Below are 22,746 nucleotides of genomic sequence, written 5' to 3'. Positions count from 1 at the left end.
AGTTGAGACCAATGATGAGTGAGCAATAGTGCTCAACTATTTCAGGGATGCTTTGTACACAAACTGTGTAGTGTTTTAGTGACATTCTCCATCATGAGGTTTTGGGGTTTTTTTTGTTTCTTTGTTTGATTTTAATTATGAGCAGATCTGCCTCATTATTTTGAATGTATTGATTTCGACAAGATGAAGAAAAGCGCCGGCATCTTTTTTTTTTAATTTTTTAAAACTTATTTATTTTTATTTTTATTTCTTTATTTATTATTATTATTTTTTGAGACGGAGTATTGCGCTGTCACCTAGTGCAGTACAGTCTCAGCTGCAACCTCCACCTCCCAGGTTTAAGCAGTTCTCCCTGCCTCAGCCTCCCGAGTAGCTGGGATTACAAGTGTGTGCCACCATGCCCAGCTAATTTTTGTGTTTTTAGTAGAGACAGGGTTTTGCCACCTTGGCCAGGCTGGTCTCGAACTCCTGACCTCAGGTGACCTCAGGTGATCCGCCCACCTTGACCTCCCAAAGTGCTAGGATTACAGGCGTGAGCCACCATGCCCGGCTGAGGCCCAGCTTCTGTTGCGGTTAGTGGGTGGCTTATCTGTGAACACACCCCTGCCCTACTGAGGCCCTGCCCACCATACTGTTTCTCTGAACAGACAGCTATTGTCTTGAAAAATGAAAGAAGAAAAAAAGATGCGAGAGACAGTATGTCAAGAAAGTGACCTTGCTGGGCATGATGGTCTGTGCCTATAATACCAACTACTTGGGAGGCCGCGGTGGAAGAATTGCTTGAGGCCAAGAGTTCATGACCAGCCTTGGCAACATAGTGAGATCTCATCTCTAAAATATTAAAATAAAAATAAGCTAAGCATGGTGGTGCGTGACTGTACTTCCAACTACTTAGGAGGCTGAGGTGGGATAATTGCTTGAGTCCAGGAATTCAAAGCTGCAGTGAGCTATGACTGAACTTGTGAGTTACCACTGCAGTCCAACCTGGACATCATAGTGAGACCCTGTTTTTAAAAAAGTGACCTTTTCTTTCATAATGTAACTTCAGAAACTATATATATCGAGTTATATACATCAAAATGTCAACATCAGTTGCAAGATTTGCTTTTATCTAAGAGCAGCTCTTTTTTTATTTTAATTTTTAATTTTTATGGGTACATAGTAGGTGTCTATGTTTATGGGGTACATGGGATATTTTGATACAGGCATACAGTGTGTAACAATCACATCAGGGTAAGTGGAGTATCCATCACTTCAAGCATTTATCATTTCTTTGCGTTATAAACATTCCAGTTATACTCTTTTAGTTATTTTTAAATGTACAATAAAAATTTACCGTAGTCAGGCCAGGCGCGGTGGCTCACGCCTGTAATCCCAGCACTTTGGGAAGCTGAGGAGGGCGGATCACGAGGTCAGGAGATCGAGACCATCCTGGCTAATGCGGTGAAACCCCGTCTCTACTAAAAATACAAAAAATTAGCCGGGCATGGTGGCGGGCACCTATAGTCCCAACTACTCGGGAGACTGAGGCAGGAGAATGGCGTGAACCCGGGAGGCGGAGCTTGCAGTGAGCGGAGATCAAGCCACTGCACCTCAGCCTGGGTGACAGAGCAAAACTCCGTCTCAAAAAAAAAAAAAAAAAATTTACTGTAGTCACCCTGTTGTGCCACTAAATACTAGATCCTGTTTTTCCTAACTATATTTTTGTGCCCATTAACCATCCCCATTTTCCACCTCCCCTCCCCATGAGTTCGATTGTTTTAATTTTTAGCTTCCACAAATGAGTAAGAACATGTGAAGTTTTTCTGTGCCTGACTTATTTCACATAATGTCTTTCAGTTCCATCCATGTTGTTTCAAGTGACAGGATCTCATTCTTTTTTATGGCTAAATAGTACTCTATTGCGTGTATGTACTGCATTTTCTTCATTCATTTGTCTGTTGATGGACACTTAGGTTGCCTCCAAATTTTGGCCATTGTGAATAGTGCTGGAATAAACATGGGAGTGCAGATATCATACTGATATCCTTTCTTTTGGGTATATATCCAGTAGTGGGATTTCTGGATTATATGGTACTTCTAGTTGTAGTTTTTTTAAGGAATCTCCATAGTGTTCTTCATAGTGGTTGTATGAGTTTACATTCCCACCAATAGTATACAAGGGTTCCTCTCTCTACATCCTTGCCAGCATTCGTTATTGCTGGGGGTGAGATGATACCTCGTTGTGGTTTTGATTTGCATTTCTCTGATGTTCATTGATGTTGAGCACGTTTTTATATACCTGTTTGCCATTTGTATGTTTTCTGTTGAGAAATGTCTATTCAGATCTTTTGCCCCATTTTAAAATGATTGGATTTTTTTTTTCCCTATTGAGTTGTTTGAGCTTGTTATATATTTTGGTTGTTTTTTGTTTGTTTGTTTTTGAGGCGGTGTATTGCTCAAAATGATTGGATAAAAAAAAGATTGGATTTTTTTTTTCCCTATTGAGTTGTTTGAGCTTGTTATATATTTTGGTTGTTTTTTGTTTGTTTGTTTTTGAGGCGGTGTATTGCTCTGTTGCCCAGGGTAGAGTGCAGTGGCGCAATCTCTGCTCACTGCAACCTGCGCCTCCTGGGTTCAAGCGATTCTCCTGCCTCAGCCTCCTGAGTAGCTGGGATTACAGGCGAGCGCCACCACGCCCCGCTAATTTTTGTATTTTTAGTAGGGAGAGGGTTTCACCATGTTGGCCAGGCTGGTCTCGAACACCTGACCTCGTGATCTGCCCGCCTTGGCCTCCCATAGTGCTGGGATTACAGACAGGAGCCACCGCACCCAGCCATATTTTGGTTATTAATTCCTTGTCAGATGGGTAGTTTGCAAATGTTTTCTCCCATTCTGTGGGTTGTTCCTTCACTTTATTGTTTCCTTTGCTGTGCAGAAGCTTTTTGACTTGATGTGATCCTCCTGTTTGTCCATTTTTGCTTTGGTTGCATGTGCCTGTGGGGTATTACTCAAGAAATCTTTGTGCCCAGACCAGTGTCCTGGAGAGTTTCCTGTTTTTGTTTTCGTTTTTGTAGTTTTATTGGTTGAGATCTTAGGTTTAAGTCTTTAATCCGTTTGGATTTGATTTTTGTATGTGGTGAGAGATAGGGGTCTAGTTTCATTATTCTGCATATGGATACCCAGTTTTCCCAGGACCATTTATTGGAGACTGTCCTTTCCCTGATGTATATTCTTGACACATTTGTGAAAAAATGGATTCACTACAGGTGTGTGAATTTATTTCTGGGTTCTCTATGCTATTCCATTGGCTTATGTGTCTGTGTTTATGCCACTGTCATGCTGTTTGGGTTACTATAGCTCTGTAATATAATTTGAAATTAGATAATGTGATTGTGCCAGTTTTATTCTTTTTGCTCACGGTGGCTTTAGCTATTCTGGGTCTTTTGTGGTTCCATACAAATTTTAGGATTATTTTTCCTATGTCTGTGAAGAATGTCATTGGTATTTTGATAAGGATTGTGTTGACTCTGTAGATTGCTTTGGGTAGTGTGGACAGATTTAACAGTATTGATTCTTCCCATCCATGAACATGAAGTAACTTTGCATTTCTTTGAGTCCTCTTCAATTTCTTTCATCCATGTTTTACAGTTTTCATTGTAGAGGTCTTTCACTTCTTTGGCGAAGTTTATCCCTAAGTATTTTCTTTTATTTGTGGCTACTGTAAATAGAATTACTTCTATGATTTCTGTTTCAGATTGTTCACTGTTGGCATATAGAAATGCTACTGATTTTTGTATGTTGATTTTTGTATCTGCAACTTTACTGAATTTATCAGTTCTGATGGTTTTGTGCTGGAGTCTTTAGGTGTCTCCAAATACAAGATCGTATCATCTGCAAGCAAGGATAATTTGACTTCTTCCTTTCTAATACAGATACCCTTTATTTCTTTCTCTTGTCAGCTTGCTCTAGCTAAGACTCCCAGTAGTATGTGGAATAACAGTGGGCATCCTTAACATGTTCAAGATCTTAGAGAAAGGTTTTCAGTTTTTCAGTGTTCAATATGACACTAGCTGTGACTGTGTCGTACATGGCTTTTATTGTGTTGAGATATGTTCCTTCTATACCTAATTTTTTGAGAGTTTTTTTTATCATGAAGGGATGCTGAATTTTATCAAATCCTTTTTCAACATCAGTTAAAACGATCAGTGGTTTTTGTCCTTTATTCTGTTGTGTTGATATGATTGATTTGTGTATGTTGATCTATCCTTGTATCTCTAGAATAGGTCCCACTTGATCATGATGAATAATCTTTTTAATGTGCTGTTGAATTTGGTTTGCAAGTATTTTGTTGAGGATTTTGCATTAACGTTCATCAGGGATATTGGCCTGTAGTTTTCCTTTTATTTGATATGTCTTTGTCTGGTTTTGGTATCAAGGTAATACTGGCCTTGTAGCATGAGTTTGGATGTATTTCCTCCTCCCTTGTTTTTTGGAATAGTTTGAGTAGGATCGGTATTAATTCTTTTTTAAGAACCTCATCTCTTGATAGAATAGATGCTTCTTGCTTCATTTAACATTGGGTGGAATTTTAAATTACTATGTAGTTGGTTATATATATATGATATGTATAAATTATATTTAGTTATATATAACATACATTATTTTATATATGTATAATCTGTAACATTATTTTATATATGTACAGTATGTAAAATATATATTAATTTTTGGAAGATATTTGATTGCCTAAACTTTGTAAATTTTTTTTAATAGGATTAAAAGTAAGTTGGATCAAGGAGGAGTGATTCAAGATTTTATTAATGCCTTAGATCAGCTCTCTAATCCTGAACTGCTCTTTAAGGTAATGATAGAACAGCTTCTGGCACATAAAACATAGAAGTTGGGTAAAACTTAATTGCAATCTAGCTTGATTTTTTTCTTACTTTTTTTTTCCCCTGACAGGATTGGAGCAATGATGTAAGAGCTGAACTAGCAAAAACCCCTGTAAATAAAAAAAACATTGAAAAAATGTATGAAAGAATGTATGCAGCCTTGGGTGACCCAAAGGCTCCAGGCCTGGGGGCCTTTAGAAGGAAGTTTATTCAGGTATGGACTGGCACAGCCTGCTTTTTTGATAGCAGAGTCGTTGTGACAGTCAATAGTTACATTTAATGATTTAACAGTTCTGGATTTAAAATGTCTGTTGAATGCTTTAGATCTCATGCTTTCTGTGACACATTGATAACATATTTTTAGGTCGGCTGTTAGCAGGTGGGTCAGTAGGTAAAACCTGAGAGTTTCATTACATGTTGTTCATGCTCAGATTTTTAGATCTGAAAGTTACATATAGATTGGTATTTCCAATTCTTCAAATGGCTTGAATATTGGGTCAAGAAAATATTTGTGTGTTAAATAAGCTGATAAGTATTTTCAAGCACTTAGTTCGGGGCACAGTTCTGGGTGCTCAGGAGATATATGGAGAAGACAGATCCAGTCCCCAAATACAAAAGGGTTGTGTGACAAAACTGCTCACCAAGAGCTGTGCCTAGGACAAGTGTGGTAAGTGTGAGATCTTTCAGAGGGTGCTGGAGTTGGAAGGAAAACACACCATCATTTGATGGGAATGATGGAGCAAGTAGACTGCAGTCAGCCCAGTTGCTACACCTTTGCAGTCTGCTTGGCTCCTTCTCTCCCTCCTCCATCTGGAGACTTGCCCTTAGGGCTTGGCGTCAGCATCATTTCTCCTTTAGATCCTTTCCCAACCCTCCCCACGCAGTGATCTCCAGAAGAGTCGAGTGTTCTTCCTCTCTCACCTAAAACACCTTACTTTACAATCTCTCTGTTTAGCATGGGTCATACTGACTTTTCTTTCTAGTTTTTGTCAAAGTTACTTTTATTCATTAAACCTCAAGAAATTTAAGGGCATAGATAAGTCTTGGAACTCTTGTTGCCAGAGTTCTCAAGTTCCACCATGTATAGGGCAAAGGAAGAGCTTTATCCTTTTTAAATAACTGCTTTGTTACTATATAATTCACATGGCCCTTAAGTCATCCATTTAAAGCATACAATGCAGTAGTTTTACATATATTTACAGAGTCATGAAATCATCACCATATCAATTTTAGTACATTTTCATCACCACAGAAAGAAACCCATACCCATTAGCAGCACGGCCTCCACATAGCCTCCAGCCTAGCCTGCCCCCAGCACACTGCTACCTCAGCCAGTGTGCACGTTGTCTCAGAATTCATGGCCACTTTGTTGCTGGAAGCCCTGAGACTGCCCTGCAGGGCTGTCCATGGGGAGCACAGTTCTTACCCCTGCAGCAGCACCTGATCCAGCCCAAGCCTGCAGGGTGCAGAAAGGCTTCCTTTGTTCCTTTCAGGCAGGAGATGTGTTTGGAGTTTTATTTCTAGTACCTTAGAAAATCTATCCAGAACTTTCCACCTTGTACCAAATCAAAAATAACTTGCATTCGTTCAAAGAATAATCTACCAAAGCAAAGTGCCTCAAATATCACTTTAGAGGATCCTTAAAGGCATTATGTCTTTTAGATAGGATGATGCTGATTATGTTTGGAAATAGCTAATCTTTCTAAGAATTGAAGATTGTTTCTACATTTTTCATCCACTTACAGATCAAAGAAGAAATCTGTTTTATATATGTCAATTTTCCTATAGTGGATTGTCTTAAAATAGAGCACGTTTCATTTACACCAGATTTATGTTGTGACATTAGTTATAAATTTGGTAAAAACATTTCTAATTAGAGATGATCAGGTAAATCTTGACAACTGTTGAGTAACTGCTAGTAATGCTCTTGAGATTTATTTTTTATTTGATGTCAGATTTATAATTCAAGTAAATATCTGAGTAGAAGCTAATGCAAAGAGATAATTAATATATTCTAAGGTAGAGTACTTACAATAATTGCTTTTAGAAATAAACATATCTGCCGGGCATGGTGGCTCACGCCTGTAATCCCAGCACTTTGGGAGGCGGAGGCGGGCGGATCACTGGGTCAGGAGTTCGAGACCAGTCTGGCCAACATGGTGAAACCCATCTCTACTAAAAATACAAAAACTAGCCGGGCACGTTGGTGTGCACCTGTAGTCCCAGCTACTCAGGAGGGTGAGGCAAGAGAATCACTTGAACCCGGGAGGCGGAGGTTGCAGTGATCCAAGATCGCACCACCGCACTCCAGCCTGGGTGACAGAGCAAGACTCTGTCTCAAAAAAAAAAAATGTATGTATATATATATATTTTTTTTCTGGTTTATTACCCAAAATAATAGCTTGAAAGACTCTTAATAAAGAAAGTAGCATTCTTAAATTTTTCTCTTCAGCTGGCATCAAAAATTATGAGCCATTTATTTCTATTGAACTACTTCCTTTATTTTGTTGTTTTTAACTTTGTTCCTAGTTATCTGTGTCATCATAATGATGTAGACCACTAACTAGACAATGAGTGCACAGAGGTTAAATGACTTCGCCAAGTTTTTAAAGCCCTTATTAGGATTTATAACTAAAAGTCACTACTAACCATGTTTTTGTTTTCTGTTTTTGAGACTGAGTCTCGATCTGTTGCCCAGGCTGGAGTGCGGTGGCATGATCTCAGCTCACTGCAACCTCCGCCTCCCGGATTCAAGCAATTATTCTGCCTCCGCCTCCTGAGTAGCTGGACTTCAGGCGAGTGCCACCATGCTTGGCTAATTTTTTTATTTTTAGTAGAGACGGGGTTTCACCATATTGGCCAGGCTGGTCTTGAGCTCCTGACCTCGTGATCCACCCCCCTCAGCCTCCCAAAGTGCTGGGATTACAGGCATGAGCCACCGCGCCTGGTCAACCATGTCATTTATATATTTATTTGAGGCGGAGTCTCACTCTGTCACCCAGGCTGGAGTGCAGTGGCGCGATCTCGGCTCACTGCAACCTCCGCCTCCCGAGTTCAAGCGATTCTCCTGCCTCAGCCTCCCGAGTAGCTGGGATTACAGGCATGAGCCACCACACCCAACCGATTTTTTGTATTTTAAGTGGGTACGGGGTTTCACAACGTTGGCCAGGCTCGTCTCAAACTCCTGAGCTCAAGTGATCCACCTGCCTCGGCCTCCCAAAGTGCTGGGATTACAGGCATTAACCATGTCACTTATAATGGAACACAAGAAACAAAAGGCAGACTCTGGATGTTTTAGAGTATTGAAATATTCAAGGAAAGCAAAACTGTAATTTTTTTTTTTTTTTTAGAGATAAGATCTCACTCAGATACCCAGGCTGGAGTGCAGTGGCATCATCATAGTTCACTGTCACTTCAGACTCCTGGGCTCAATAGCGATCCTCCCGCTTCAGCCTCCTGAGTAGATGGAACTACAGGCATGTGCCATTACACCTAGCTAATGTTTTTATTTTTTGTAGAGATGGGGTCTTGCTATGTTGCCCGGGTTGGTCTCGAACTCCTTGGCTCAAGTAATCCTACTACCTTGGACTCCCAAAGTGCTGGGATTATAGGCATGAGCCACCATGCCCAACTAAAAGTATACATCTTAAAAGCAGAGAAGAAACATATACCATTGGGCACTCCATTCATTTCACTTATAAGCTTAGAGCCTTTTCCAAAGTCCAAACTAAACATCAGTCTTTATAGTAAATTCTTACTAATTTCAGACTTTTGGAAAAGAATTTGATAAACATTTTGGGAAAGGAGGTTCTAAGCTACTGAGAATGAAGCTCAGTGACTTCAACGACATTACCAACATGCTACTTTTAAAAATGAACAAAGACTCAAAGCCCCCTGGGAATCTGAAAGAATGTTCGCCCTGGATGAGCGACTTCAAAGTGGAGTTCCTGAGAAATGAGCTGGAGATTCCTGGTGAGTTAACCTCCAGGGGTGACAAAACTGTCCTGTCAGGAGCACAGCACTATAATAAGAACTCGTGGTTTCTGGAATAGTGATACTGGGATATTGACAGTTATCTCTTTTTTTAAAGAATTTTAAAATTCACCGAATTTTTCATCATTAGGAAAATCCATAATTATGAATGAGCACACATTACTAAATGTTTAATGAGATTATAGTTCTTATATTTCTGATTCTGACAAATGTTCAGATTTTCATTTGGTAATAATGGTAAACAGCAATCATAGATTTCCTCTGAACGTATTCATGCTATGCTCCTGAATAACTTTTCTTCAGAAATATAATACAGGTATAGAGGCAGATTACTTCCTGGGATGTGTACACAGTTCCATTTAAAGTGACAAGTTTAAAAAAAAAAAAAGTGACAAGTTAATGATAAGTCAGTGACCTGCAGGAAAAAAGATCATAATATTAAGGATAGAGATGCACAGCAAATTGGCCAGATTTCAAGGCGTGACTTTTTCAGAGGAAACCTGTGTATGTTCCATTTTCTTCACCCCGAATTTGCCAGAGGAAAAAAGTTTTAATCTGGTTATTCATGTTCTCATTTCAGTGGGTATAAGAAAAAACATATTTGGAGAAACACTTTTCTTTGTTATTAATAATGACTATGCAGTTGCATATGGTTCATTTCAAGAAAAACATTTAAATGTCAGCCTTGTCATGTGCAGTTTGATTGGCCTTGAGTTTGATTGGCCTTGAGAATATGCAGTGTTCTAGTCAATGCATCATTTTTTCTATTTAGGATTTGTCCGTGCTATTAGAATAGAGCACTAACTTCCATAATCAGTCAAATTGAGAAATAACTTTTTTTTTTTTTTTTTTTGAGATGGAGTCTCGCTGTGTCGCCCAGGCTGGAGTGCAGTGGCGCAGTCTCGGCTCACTGCAAGCTCTGCCTCCCGAGTTCACGCCATTCTCCTGCCTCAGCCTCCTGAGTAGCTGGGACTACAGGTGCCTACCACCACGCCCGGCTAATTTTTTGTATTTTTAGTAGAGACGGGGTTTCACCATGTAAGCCAGGATGGTCTCTGTCTCCTGACCTCATGATCTGCTCGCCTTGGCCTCCCGAATTGCTGGGATTACAGGCGTGAGCCACTGTGCCCGGCCGAGAAATAACATTCTTTTAAAGTCAGTTTCCTTTAAGTGAAAACTTTTCAGTAAAAGGTTTTATCATGTTAGATTGGCTTTTTAAAAAGTAGATCAAGAGGCATGTTTTAAAATACAGGCAGTTGTCTAACAAGCTGTTCTAAGCAAGGTTCTGGTTTGTTTTAGGTCAGTATGACGGTAGGGGAAAGCCATTGCCAGAGTACCACGTGCGAATCGCCGGGTTTGATGAGCGGGTAGGTGTGAGGATGTGTGACCCAGTCCCTGTCCTGATGAACGTTCTTCAGATATAAGAATGATCTGTTTGCCTTTAGTAAGTAAGAGACAACGGCCCATGTTGATCGCAGATACATCAAGTTTAGCATATTTACTGAATTCCTCTTTTTTTTTTTGAGACGGAGTCTTGCCCTGTTGCCTGGGCTGGAGTGCAATGGCACAATCTCGGCTCACTGCAACCTCTGCCTCCCGGGTTCAAACGATTCTCCTGCCTCAGCCTCCCAAGTAGCTGGGATTACAGGTGCACGCCATCACGCCCAGCTGTGTTTTTTGAATTTTTAGTAGAGACAGGGTTTCACCATGTTGGCTAGGCTGGTCTTGAACTCCTGACCTCATGATCCATCCACCTCCTCCTCCGCAAAGTGCTGGGATTACAGGTGTGAGCCACTACGCCCGGCTTTTTTTTTTTTTTTTTTTTTTTTTTTGAGACAAGAGTCTCGTTCTGTCAGCCAGGCTGGAGCGCAGTGGTGCGTTCTCAGCTCATTGCAACCTCCACACCCTGGGTTCAGGCAATTCTCCATGTCTCAGCCTCCCTAGTAGCTGGGATATAGGTGTGCGCCACCATGCCTGGCTGATTTTTGTATTTTTAGTAGAGACAGGGTTTCACCATGTTGGCCAGACTGCTCTCGAACTCCTGACCTCAAGTGATCTACCTGCCCCGTCCTCCCAAAGTGCTGGGATTACAGGCGTAAGCTACCGCTCCCGGCCCTGAGTTTCTTAATATAATGTCTCCAGTGTTTGAACAACAGTTCTGTTTAAGATATCATAAACTCAAAGAGTAAGCTGTGTGTGAGTATCCACTATAAAATATGTGTAGCATTAGCTTACTACTGTAGAAAGTTTGCATGTTGGCTGTTGCTGCTTGCTAAAGGTATCCACATTCGTAAGCAAGTATTTATAATCAGGAATACAACATTCTTCGGGCACAGCAGTCAGGCACAAGCAGGTAGCAGAAATTCGTTGCTGGCCTGGGCGCTCTGCTCTTTGGCACTGTCTTCAGAGGGTGGCCCCGCGGAGTAATGCTCACAGCCAGTCTGGCTTTTCCCTCTGAGTTTGACATGCGGCTAGCCTGTGCCCTGAGGTGACATTCTGATTTTTGAAGGTGACAGTCATGGCGTCTATGCGAAGGCCCAAGCGCATCATCATCCGTGGCCACGACGAGAGGGAACACCCTTTCCTGGTGAAGGGTGGTGAGGACCTGCGGCAGGACCAGCGCGTGGAGCAGCTCTTCCAGGTCATGAATGGGATCCTGGCCCAAGACTCCGCCTGCAGCCAGAGGGCCCTGCAGCTGAGGACCTATAGCGTGGTGCCCATGACCTCCAGGTAACTGCCAGGCTGCTTCCAGCCAGTAGGCTGCTGCATATTGCTTGGCGTCCACGGGACTGTTTTTCTAGTGAAGAAAGAGGAGTTTGGGTTTACTCGTTAACCTTTTATTCTCCCTTTCAGGTTAGGATTAATTGAGTGGCTTGAAAATACTGTTACCTTGAAGGACCTTCTTTTGAACACCATGTCCCAAGAGGAGAAGGCGGCTTACCTGAGGTAAGGGCGGCCACACGCCCTGCTCCCCCAGCAGTCGCCTCCCCTCACTTCTCCAGTGGCAGGTCGGGGCCGTGACAGGCGCGCTCGAGAGCCCACACTGCCTGCCCCGCAGTCTGCTGGCTGGGTCAATAAACCAAATGGAGTGCTGGCTGCTAACCAGTAGTTGCAGATATTTTACCGTAATACAAAATATTTATTAACTTTGGGTGGGGGGAAGAAAAATTGTTGAAGGAAATAAATAATAATAAAATTGGCAGATAACATGTAGTAAAACATTTTCTGTGGGCTAGGCACTGTTCTCAATTTTTAACGTGTATAAACCAATTTACTTCTCACCAACAAAACCTGCAAGGTAAGTATTATTATCACTGCTTATACAGATGAGGAAGCTGAGGCCCAGAAAGGTCAAGTAACCTGTCCTGTGTCACTTAGCCTGTAAAGTGGGGTAGCTGGGATTACTAGTAATTCTAGGTCATGATATGGATGCTTTTTTATTTTTCTTTATCCTTTTCTCTATTTTCCAAGTTTTCTACAATTAACATGTATATTTTAACCACAAGGGTTTTTTTATTTCCTTTTTGTAAAGAAAAATAAGGACAACATGAGAAACATTTTGAGGGTTGACAGGTTTTGACGACCAAAGTTGACAGGTTTGGGTGACAAGCTGTAGGATGAAGGAACAGCTTCAGGGCTTCTTTCTCTTTGATGTCCTCTGATTCTTTCTTAAAAGTTTTTAAATAGGAGCAGTGTTCCCTTCAGTCAGGAAAGATTTCTGAAAAAATCAAGCATATTCTTATCAAACTCATACTCCCAGGTGATAATTACTCTACAGGGCAGTGTTCACCAACTTTTAGTTCCAGACATTTGAGTCCTTTTCTTAGAATTGTTTCCACTTTCCCTGGAAGACAGGGCAGCTGATGAGCATGCTTCCTGGAGTCTCACAAATTTCAGATCTGGCCCTGGCACTGAGGCTCTGCCTGACAATGCAGGTGCCAAGCAGGTGTCGCCTTTCCCGTGGTACCTGCCTGCATTTGTGGGATGGGATGGTAGCGTGGAAACGCACAGGGTTAACATAGGTACCAGGAGAGTTGAAAGCACCTTACATAATGGAATTGTGAAAATAATTTCCAACTGCCTTTTTACAGTGCACTTCCAGTACCCATTATTTAAATCCTTGCTATTTTTTTTTTTTCTTAATTCAGCATGTTACAGTGTTTTGTTTTTTTTGAGACAGAGCCTCTCTCTATCACCAGGCTGGAGTGCAGTGGCATGATCTCGGCTCACTGTGATCTCCGCCTCCCGGGTTCCAGCAATTCTCCTGCCTCAGCCTTCCGAGTAGCTGAGATTATAGGCATGCGCCACCATGCCCAGCTAATTTTTGTATTTTTAGTAGGGATGGGATTTCACCATGTTGGCCAGGATGATCTTGATCTCTTGACCTCGTGATCTGCCCCCCTTGGCCTCCTAAAGTACTGGGATTACAGGCCTGAGCCCCTGCGCCTGGCCCACAGTTTTATAACCTAAGAATTTTCATCTCAGTTTAAACTAGGAGGAGAGAATTTTAAGATGGAGTGGACTACTTTTAAAGTTAACTTTAGTAGCAACTCAGAAAAGATTTCACCTAAAGTGATTGAATTGCTAAGTCACACGTGAAACTGTTCTATCTTTAGATTTTATTGGGAAAACTTGTTAAAGCTTTCCACACAAAAGTACTTAAACATATGTATATCACATTGTTTCCCACTGCCCAGGTACTGCCTTTTTCCTAGGAAACATTGAAAACAGCTTTTCAAGTTCACTTATGCATCCATTGTCATTTAAGAAAATACTTTCTCATAGGAGTGCAGAAGGCTTATTAGAAGAAAAAAGAAAAACAAAATATTTTCTCATACTTACTATGGATTGTGTGTATATCTACCTATTGGAAATATGAAGAAAGATGTGGCACTGGCAGGGCGCAGCAGCTCACGCCTGTAATCCCAGCACTTTGGGAGGCCGAGGTGGGCGGATCGCCTGAGGTCAGGAATTCGAGACCAGTCTGATCAACATGGCAAAATCCTGTCTCTACTGAAAATAGAAAAACTAGCTGGGCATAGTGGCGGGCACCTGTAATCCCAGCCACTTAGGAGGCTGAGGCATGAGAATTGCTTGAACCCAGGGGGTAGAGGTTGTAGCAAGCTGAGATTGCACCACTGCACTCCAGCCTGGGCGACAGAGTAAGACTCTGTCTCAAAAAAAAAAAGAACAAGAGGCCGGGCGTGGTGGCTTACACCTGTAATCCCAGCACTTTGGAAGGCCGAGGCGGGCGGATCACGAGGTCAGGCATTCGAGACCAGCCTGGCCAACATGGTGAAACCCCGTCTCTACTAAAAATACAGAAATTAGCTGGGCGTGGTGGCATTTGCCTGTAATCCCAGCTACTCAGGAAGCTGAGGCAGGAGAATCACTTGAATCCAGGAGGCAGAGGTTGCAGTGGGCCAAGATGGCACCACTGCACTCCAGCCTGGCGACAGAGCTAGACTCCATCTCAAAAAAAAAAAAAAGAAAAAGAAAAAGATGTGGAAGTGGTCTAAATAAGGATAAAAATAGACATAATCCATCTTTAGCAAAACTGTGCGGGCTTTTTGGCTATGGTAGTGACATGGCCTGAGGCTTCCAGCAGCTGCCTGTGGTGCTGTCACCCTCTTGCTATAGTTCTTTCTAGGTCAAAGTTTCAGAATTGCATGCCGGTTAATAAACAGTTATGTTTAGTTCATCTTATTCCTCTCTATGTCAGTGGGAAATTTGTTGGATCTGATGGTTTTGTACCTGAATTTTTCATAGGCAATAGCTTGGATTTCTTTAGGAGTAACTAAGAATGACTAATGGTATATTGAATTCAAGATCCAGGGTAATGTGGGTTCAGTGTTAATATTGAATATGGTTAAAAGTCATATTATTTTTTCCTGCCTCTTTGCTATTTTTCAATGAATTCTTGGTGATCTTTGCCTTTGAAATCACATAATGCTAAAATCTTCCTAATTCCAATTCCCCTTTTCTCACTCATTAGTGATCCCAAGGCACCGCCATGTGAATATAAAGATTGGCTGACAAAAATGTCAGGAAAACATGATGTCGGAGCTTACATGCTAATGTATAAGTAAGTTTGGTTTTGATTTTTCTTTGTATTAGTTAGTTCATTCTTCTGCAAATTGCATGTTTTCTTTTGATTCTTAGAAAGCTTTGCCTCAGAGAGATCATCAAGATTATTCGATATTTGAGTCTCAATATAAACAAAAAGTTTTAAAATTTAAATTTTAAGTCAGAGAAATTTTTTCTAATTAGATGTTTCTATTATTAAATCATAGGGGCGCTAATCGTACCGAAACAGTCACGTCTTTTAGAAAACGAGAAAGTAAAGTGCCTGCTGATCTCTTAAAGTAAGTACCCTTCTGCCCTCACCCTTAGTGGGATCACAGCAGCCGCACAGCTGTGTCTCTCTTGTAGGCGGGCCTTCGTGAGGATGAGTACAAGCCCTGAGGCTTTCCTGGCGCTCCGCTCCCACTTCGCCAGCTCTCACGCTCTGATATGCATCAGCCACTGGATCCTCGGGATTGGAGACAGACATCTGAACAACTTTATGGTGGCCATGGAGACCGGCAGCATGATCGGGATCGACTTTGGGCATGCGTTTGGATCCGCTACACAGGTGCGCTTGCTGTGATCTCGTGATCCTGGGTGAGGCGAGAGTCATCATAGGACTTTCAACACCCTCCAGAAACAGACAGTTTTTAAGGAAAAACAACATATTAGATTCGTTTTGTCATGGTCATTGAATACAGAAAGGGATAATCACTTAGTTCAGCCTCATTCAGTCAGGTCACAGAAGTCATGGTGATCAGTGATATCATCAGAGCCGGGAATCAAATGTGTTCGCAGGTCAAAGGAAGACTCTAAGAAAGTTTTAGGAAGCCCCATAATAAAAATGTCTGGTCAAAAATGTGATACAGATCTTTTCTCTGGTTAACCTCTGAATGTTTTGGATCATCCTTTTCAATCTCTGCGGCCCCATGTCCTGTGCACGTGGGTTTTGCACTGAGGGATAACGCAAGCCGAGGTGGTTACTCTTGAGCATAGGACCTCACATCTGTGTAGCTGATTTCAAGGGAAGCAGAGTCTGTATTTTTACTAATGTGAACAGTAACTATGTGAGGATGCTGCCATTTGTGCTCGGTACTTTGAGAGTTCTGGCTTACATATTCTGCTCCTTGCCTTTTTTTCTTGTTTAGTTTCTGCCAGTCCCTGAGTTGATGCCTTTTCGGCTAACTCGCCAGTTTATCAATCTGATGTTACCAATGAAAGAAACGGGCCTTATGTACAGCGTCATGGTACACGCGCTCCGGGCCTTCCGCTCAGACCCTGGCCTGCTCACCAACACCATGGATGTGTTTGTCAAGGAGCCCTCCTTTGATTGGAAAGTAGGTTTTGTTTCATGTGCACTTTTCACTTTTGTGACAGTGTGCCTGTGATCAAGCTAGTATCTCCCGCGTATGATGGAAATGCATTGAGTCATGTTGATGAAAATATTTACATTATTTTGTACAGCACTTCTCAAAGTTAGTGTTTAGGATTGTCTGCTTGAAAACCAGTTAAGAGGCCGGGCCCAGTGGCTCACGCCTATAATCCCAAAACTTTGGGAGGCAGAGACGGGAGGATCACCTGAGGTCAGGAGTTGGAGACCAGCCTGGCCAACATGGTAAAATACTGTCTTTACTGAAAATACAGAAATTAGCTGGGTGTGGTAACGCACACCTGTAATCCCAGCTCCTTGGGAGGCTGAGGCAGGAGAATGGCTTGAAACCGGGAGGCAGAGGTTGCAGTGAGCCAAGATCACGCCACTGCACTCCAGCCTGGGCGACAAAAGTGAAACTCCACCTCAAAAAAAAAAAAGTTAACAGGCAAAACCTTTATTTGGAGAAATAAGGGGCCTGCTGAGGCCCCTCGTCTCGTGATGTGTGTGCCATGGAGTCTGTATGAACAGTTTTGTAGCTGTAGAAAGCAAGGCTGCTCCTGGTTATAGATGTTTGTTTACTTTAAGATCATTACTTGATTTAATCTGTTTGGGCATGATTGTATATACCATTATGATCAGCCAGGAAAATCATGTTCTTTTCTTCTAGAATTTTGAACAGAAAATGCTGAAAAAAGGAGGGTCATGGATTCAAGAAATAAATGTTGCTGAAAAAAATTGGTACCCCCGACAGAAAATATGTTATGCTAAGAGAAAGTTAGCAGGTGCCAATCCAGCAGTCATTACTTGGTAAGATTTTTATATGTGGAAAAAACTAACGGACTACCAACATGCTACTGTTTCTCGAGGAACCAACATATGTACAAAGTGCTGAGCACTTGATACTCTGTTAGCATGACTTCTCTGCTTTCATTGAGGAGGAAAGCAGGGCTTAGAGAGGCTGACTTCCCCAAAGCCAGGGCAAGGCCTGCAACTCTGACGTATGTGACCCCTGCACTATCTTCAGGTTTACACTCAGTCCCTGGAACCGTGGTGCCAATTGGAGAAACAGAAGGTGCACTCTTAGACAGTTGCCAGAATATTGTTACATGCATGAGGAGACTTAGGTTTTAAATTTGCTTTTGTCCTTTTTAGGGCGTTTGACCCCAATGGATATAGTACCTAGGTATGAAAAGCACAGTGTGGGCTTGTTAGATGAGAATTCAATTTGGGTTGGCTTTTAGGTTAGCCTTAAAGTTTTTTCTTGTTGAGGTCTAAAGCAAATAGAAATTTATGGAGATGATTCATAGGAATGAAAAAAGTTGGACTTTAGAATTAAGTAATAGTGGCAATCTATTGTCAACTTATTTTTGACAAGGATGCCAAGACCATTCAGTGACCTTTCCAACAAATAGCGCTGGCAAAAGAATGAAGTTAGTTCCTTGTTTCACACCATGTGGAAAAATTAATTCAGAATGGATCAAAGAGCTAAATGTAAGAGTCAAAACTATAAAACACTTAGAAATAGGAGTAAATCAGCTGGGCGTGATGGCTAATGCCTCAACACTTTGGGAGGCCAGGGCCAGTGGATCACTTGAGGTCAGGAGTTCGAGACCACCCTGGCCATCAAGGTGAAACCCCATCTCTACTAAAAATACAAAAATTAGCTGGGCATGGTGGTGCACACCTGTAATGCCAGCTGCTAGGGAGGCTGAGGCAGGAGAATGACTTGAACCTGGGGAGGCGGAGGTTGCAGTGAGCCAAGATGGTGCCACTGTACTCCAGCCTAGGTAACAAAGCAAGACTCTGCCTCAAAAAAAAAAAGGAATAGGAGTAAATCATCCTGACCTTGGATTTTGTTGTGATACTTGCCATTTTTTAGGTATGACACTGAAAGCACAAGCAAGAAACAAATATATACATTGGACTTCATCAAAATTAAACAATTTTGTGCTTCACAGAGTGCTATCAAGAAAGTGTTTCAGCCTTCCAAATGGGATAAAATATTTGCAAGTCATGTATCTGATAAGGGACTTGTATCTAGAATACATTAAAAAACTCTTATTGCCTAATAATAGACAGATAACCCAATTAAAAATGGTCAGGGCTGGGCGCAGTGGCTCACGCCTGTAATCCCAGCTACTAGGGAGGCTGAAGCAGGAGGATCACTTGAACCCAGGAGGCAGAGGTTGCAGTGAGCCGAGATCACGTCATTGCACTCCGGCCTGGGTGACAGAGCAAGACCCTGTCTCAAAAAAAAAAAAAAAAATGGTCAAAAGACTTGAACTGACATTTCTCTAATGAAAATATACAAATGGCCAATAAGCGGCATGAAAAAATGCTCAACATCACTAGTCATCAGGGAAATCCAAGTGAAATACTACCTCACACCTGCTAGGATGGCTATTATTTAATTAATTAATTTATTTATTTATTTTTGAGACAAAGTCTTGCTCTGTCACCCAGGCTGGAGTTCAATGGCACGATCTGGGCTGACTGCAACCTCCACCTCCTGGGTTCAAGCGATCCTCCTGTCCCAGCCTCCTGAGTAGCTGGAATTACAGGTGCATGCTACCACGCCTGGTAATTTTTGTATTTTTATTAGAAATGGGGTTTCGCCGTGTTGGCCAGGCTGGTCTCGAACTCCTGACCTCAGGCGGGCCACCACACCTCGCCAGATGGCTATAATTTTAAAATGGGGCTAATGCAGTGGCTCACACCTGTAATCCCAGCACTTTGGGAGGCCAAGGCAGGAGGATAACTAGAGCCCAGGAGTTCAAGTCTAGCCTGGGCAACACTGCAAGACCCTGTCTCTACCAAAAATTTTTAAAACTTTCTTTTTTTTAATTAAAAAAAAAAGGAATCTAACAAGTATTGAGGATGTAGAGAAGGTGGACTCCTCATACTCTGCTGGTGAGAGTGGGAAAGGGTGCAGCTGCTGTGGGAAAGTGGCAGTTCTTCACAAAGTTAAACATAAGAGTTACCATTGGACCCATCAATGCCACTCCTAGGTGAATCCTAGGAATTCACTCAGGAGAAGTGAAGGCATACATTCACACAAAAACTTGAGCAGCATAATTCATGTTCTGTTTTCGTGCAAATCCAGTCTTCGACCACAGAAAATACTCTGTGAGTGATGACGTGGGGAATGTGTTTGGTTAGGATCACTAGGGATGCAGGCAACAAAGGAAAATAACACATGCTTTGTGTTTTCTGTGTTTGTTCTTTTTCCAGTGATGAGCTACTCCTGGGTCATGAGAAGGCTCCTGCCTTCAGAGACTATGTGGCTGTTGCACGAGGAAGCAAAGATCACAACATTCGTGCCCGAGAACCAGAGGGTGGGCTTTCAGAAGAGACTCAAGTGAAGTGCTTGATGGACCAGGCGACAGACCCCAACATCCTTGGCAGAACCTGGGAAGGATGGGAGCCCTGGATGTGAGGTCTGTGGGACTCTGCAGATAGAAAGCATTACATTGTTTAAAGAATCTACTATACTTTGGTTGGCAGCATTCCATGAGCTGATTTTCCTGAAACACTAAAGAGAAATGTCTTTTCTGCTACAGTTTTGTAGCATGAGTTTAAATCAAGATTATGATGAGTAAATGTATATGGGTTAAATCAAAGATAAGGTTATAGTAACATCAAAGATTAGGTGAGGTTTATAGAAAGATATATATCCAGGCTTACCAAAGTATTAAGTCAAGAATATAGTATGTGATCAGCTTTCAAAGCATTTACAAGTGCTGCAAGTTAGTGAAACAGCTGTCTCCATAAACGGAGGAAATGTGGGGAAGCCTTGGAATGCCCTTCTGGTTCTGGCACATTGGAAAGCATACTCAGAAGGCTTCATCACCAAGATTTTGGGAGAGTAAAGCTAAGTATAGTTGATGTAACATTGTAGAAGCAGCATAGGAACAATAAGAACAATAGGTAAAGCTATAATTATGGCTTATATTTAGAAATGACTGCATTTGATATTTTAGGATATTTTTCTAGGTTTTTTCCTTTCATTTTATTCTCTTCTAGTTTTGACATTTTATGATAGATTTGCTCTCTAGAAGGGAACGTCTTTATGTAGGAGGGTAAAAATTTTGGTCGTAGCATTCACTTTTGCTATTCCAATCTACAACTGGAAGATACATAAAAGTGCTTTGCATTGCAAATTTGGGATAACTTCAAAAATCCCATGGTTGATGTTAGGGATAGTACTAAGCATTTCAGTTCCAGGAGAATAAAAGAAATTCCTATTTGAAATGAATTCCTCATTTGGAGGAAAAAAAGCATGCATTCTAGCACAACAAGATCAAATTATGGAATACAAAAGTGGCTCCTTCCCATGTGCAGTCCTTGTCCCCCCCGCCAGTCCTCTGCATACCCAAACTGTTTCTGATTGGCTTTTAGCTTTTTGTTGTTTTTTCCTTCTAACACTTGTATTTGGAAGCTCTTCTGTGATTTTGAGAAGTATACTCTTGAGTGTTTAATAAAGTTTTTTTTCCAAAAGTAGTGTGTATCTCTTTTATGCAGTTTCAAGAGCAAAATATTCATCTTACAAAATAGTTTATTATATTACTTGCCTAGTTTGTTCTGATAAATGCAGGTTAAATGCATTATGGCATTTAAAATAAACATTTATGGCCAGGCACAATGGCTTACACTTGTGATCCAAGCACGTTGGGAGGCCAAGGCTTGAACTCCTTGAGCCCAGGAGTTAAAGACCAACGTGGGCAACATAGTGAGATCCCATGTCTATTTTTAAAAATAAGAAATTTATCTTCTCAACAAATGACACCTGTTGAACCAAATTTCATCTGTAAAGAAAAAGTAATCGTGTATGTGAAATATCTGGTGCACATGATCTGGTAAATATTTTTGCACAAAAATGACCAAAGTAAGCCCACTTTGGAGTAGAGTTGATAATATATTGTTTTCTGTAACAACTAATTAGCTATAATTCTTGCTTGAGTCCTGATAATTCGGGCTACATTCATTAAATGGATCACCTACATTGTGGGAAACCCTGTTTTTTTAATGACTACTTTTCATATCAATAAAAGTTTATTGTTTCAGCCAGGTGTGGTGGCTCACGCCTGTAATTCCAGCACTTTGGGAGGCCGAGGCGGGTGGATCACCTGAGGTCGGGAGTTCGAGACCAGCCTGACCAACATGGAGAAACCCCGTCTGCACTAAAAGTACAAAATTAGCCAGGCGTGGTGGCGCATGCCTGTAATCCCAGCTACTCGGGAGGCTGAAGCAGGAGAATTGCTTGAACCCAGGAGGCGGAGGTTGCGGTGAGCCAAGATCTTGCCATTGCACTCCAGCCTGGGCAACAAGAGCGAAACTCAGTCTCAAATAAAAAAGTTGATTGTTACAGGTTGTGTGTGTGATTCCAGTCTCAAAGCTGTGTGCTCGAAAAGTTCATCATTGGTCACGAGAATGCAGTAAGAAGAAACATGCTGTGTACAGCATTCAGAAAACGTTCATAAAGTTACACTAGATGTTAAATGGTCATTACACAACGAAGGAACTGCACATCTGAATCATCACTGGGGCTCGAACTTTAACTTGTGATTCTTGCTGAATAAGAATATTTGATTTGGAAACCAAGAAACAAAAAACACTTAACACTGATTACAATTACAAGGAAATATGAATGATATTAATATGAATGGTAATATTTACATTATAAACAGATTTTGATATTCAGGTTGTGTATGAAACATTTGTTTTTCAACCCCAAAATAACCCAGGAAGTTTCAGATTTAAGCTTAATGAAGACTTGAATGATCCCATGCTTATGAATATTAATTTTTAGTACTTCGTCAGACTAAAAACCCAACTATATAATAAACTCCTTTAGCACAAGTACTGTGTCCTAATCACTATCTTGTCAGCACCTTAATAGTCTGGCACATGATAGTCAACAGAACAAAGCCATAGGAATAATTTAGTGAAGAATTCAACTTTTAAAAACTACTATAAGAAATATAAATTATTGGCCGGGTGCAGTGGCTCACGCCTATAATCCCAGCACTTTGGGAGGCTGAGGCGGGTGGATCATGAGGTCAGGAGATCAAGACCATCCTGGCTAACACGGTGAAACACCGTCTCTACTAAAAATAGAAAAAATTAGCCGGGCGTGGTGGCGGGCGCCTGTAGTCCCAGCTACTCAGGAGGCGGGAGAATGGCATGAACCAGGGAGGCAGAGCTTGCAGTGAGCTGAGATGGTGCCACTGCACTCCAGCCTGGGCGACAAAGTGAGACTGTCTCAAAAAAATAAGTACATAAAAATTATTTCACTGACCGATGAGAATTTTTAAAGCACCGTTTATTAACTAATGACCAGTAACTTTTTTTTTTTTTTTTTGAGATTCACTGTTGCCCAGGCTGGAGTGCATTGGCGCTTTCTCAGCTTACTGCAACCTCCACCTCCCAGGTTCAAGTGAT

At 41.5% G+C, this 22,746-nt stretch overlaps 1 protein-coding gene across 4 annotated transcripts in view; it reads left to right on the top strand.

The window, feature by feature from the left end:
- The window catches only part of PRKDC (protein kinase, DNA-activated, catalytic subunit), a 181,498-nt gene extending 160,696 nt beyond the window's left edge, over nt 1-20,802 (top strand). For 2 of the 4 annotated variants that reach the window (XM_054498114.2, XM_054498113.2), the window contains exons 75-86: nt 4,756-4,843; nt 4,945-5,088; nt 8,642-8,846; nt 10,167-10,234; nt 11,377-11,597; nt 11,721-11,813; nt 14,863-14,952; nt 15,161-15,232; nt 15,300-15,501; nt 16,082-16,270; nt 16,973-17,112; nt 19,537-20,802. In XM_054498114.2, the coding sequence (XP_054354089.2) occupies nt 4,756-4,843; nt 4,945-5,088; nt 8,642-8,846; nt 10,167-10,234; nt 11,377-11,597; nt 11,721-11,813; nt 14,863-14,952; nt 15,161-15,232; nt 15,300-15,501; nt 16,082-16,270; nt 16,973-17,112; nt 19,537-19,741 (1,717 nt within the window). In that variant the 3' untranslated portion in view covers nt 19,742-20,802. The remainder of the gene's footprint in view (nt 1-4,755; nt 4,844-4,944; nt 5,089-8,641; nt 8,847-10,166; nt 10,235-11,376; nt 11,598-11,720; nt 11,814-14,862; nt 14,953-15,160; nt 15,233-15,299; nt 15,502-16,081; nt 16,271-16,972; nt 17,113-19,536) is intronic. The other 2 variants (XM_054498116.2, XM_054498115.2) reach the window with 1 other exon arrangement.
- The last annotated feature ends 1,944 nt before the right edge of the window (nt 20,803-22,746 follow it).

This window comes from Pongo pygmaeus, chromosome 7 (assembly GCF_028885625.2).
Source record: "Pongo pygmaeus isolate AG05252 chromosome 7, NHGRI_mPonPyg2-v2.0_pri, whole genome shotgun sequence".
In the NCBI taxonomy this organism is placed as follows: domain Eukaryota; kingdom Metazoa; phylum Chordata; class Mammalia; order Primates; family Hominidae; genus Pongo; species Pongo pygmaeus.
This window is presented reverse-complemented; position numbering and strand designations above follow the sequence as displayed.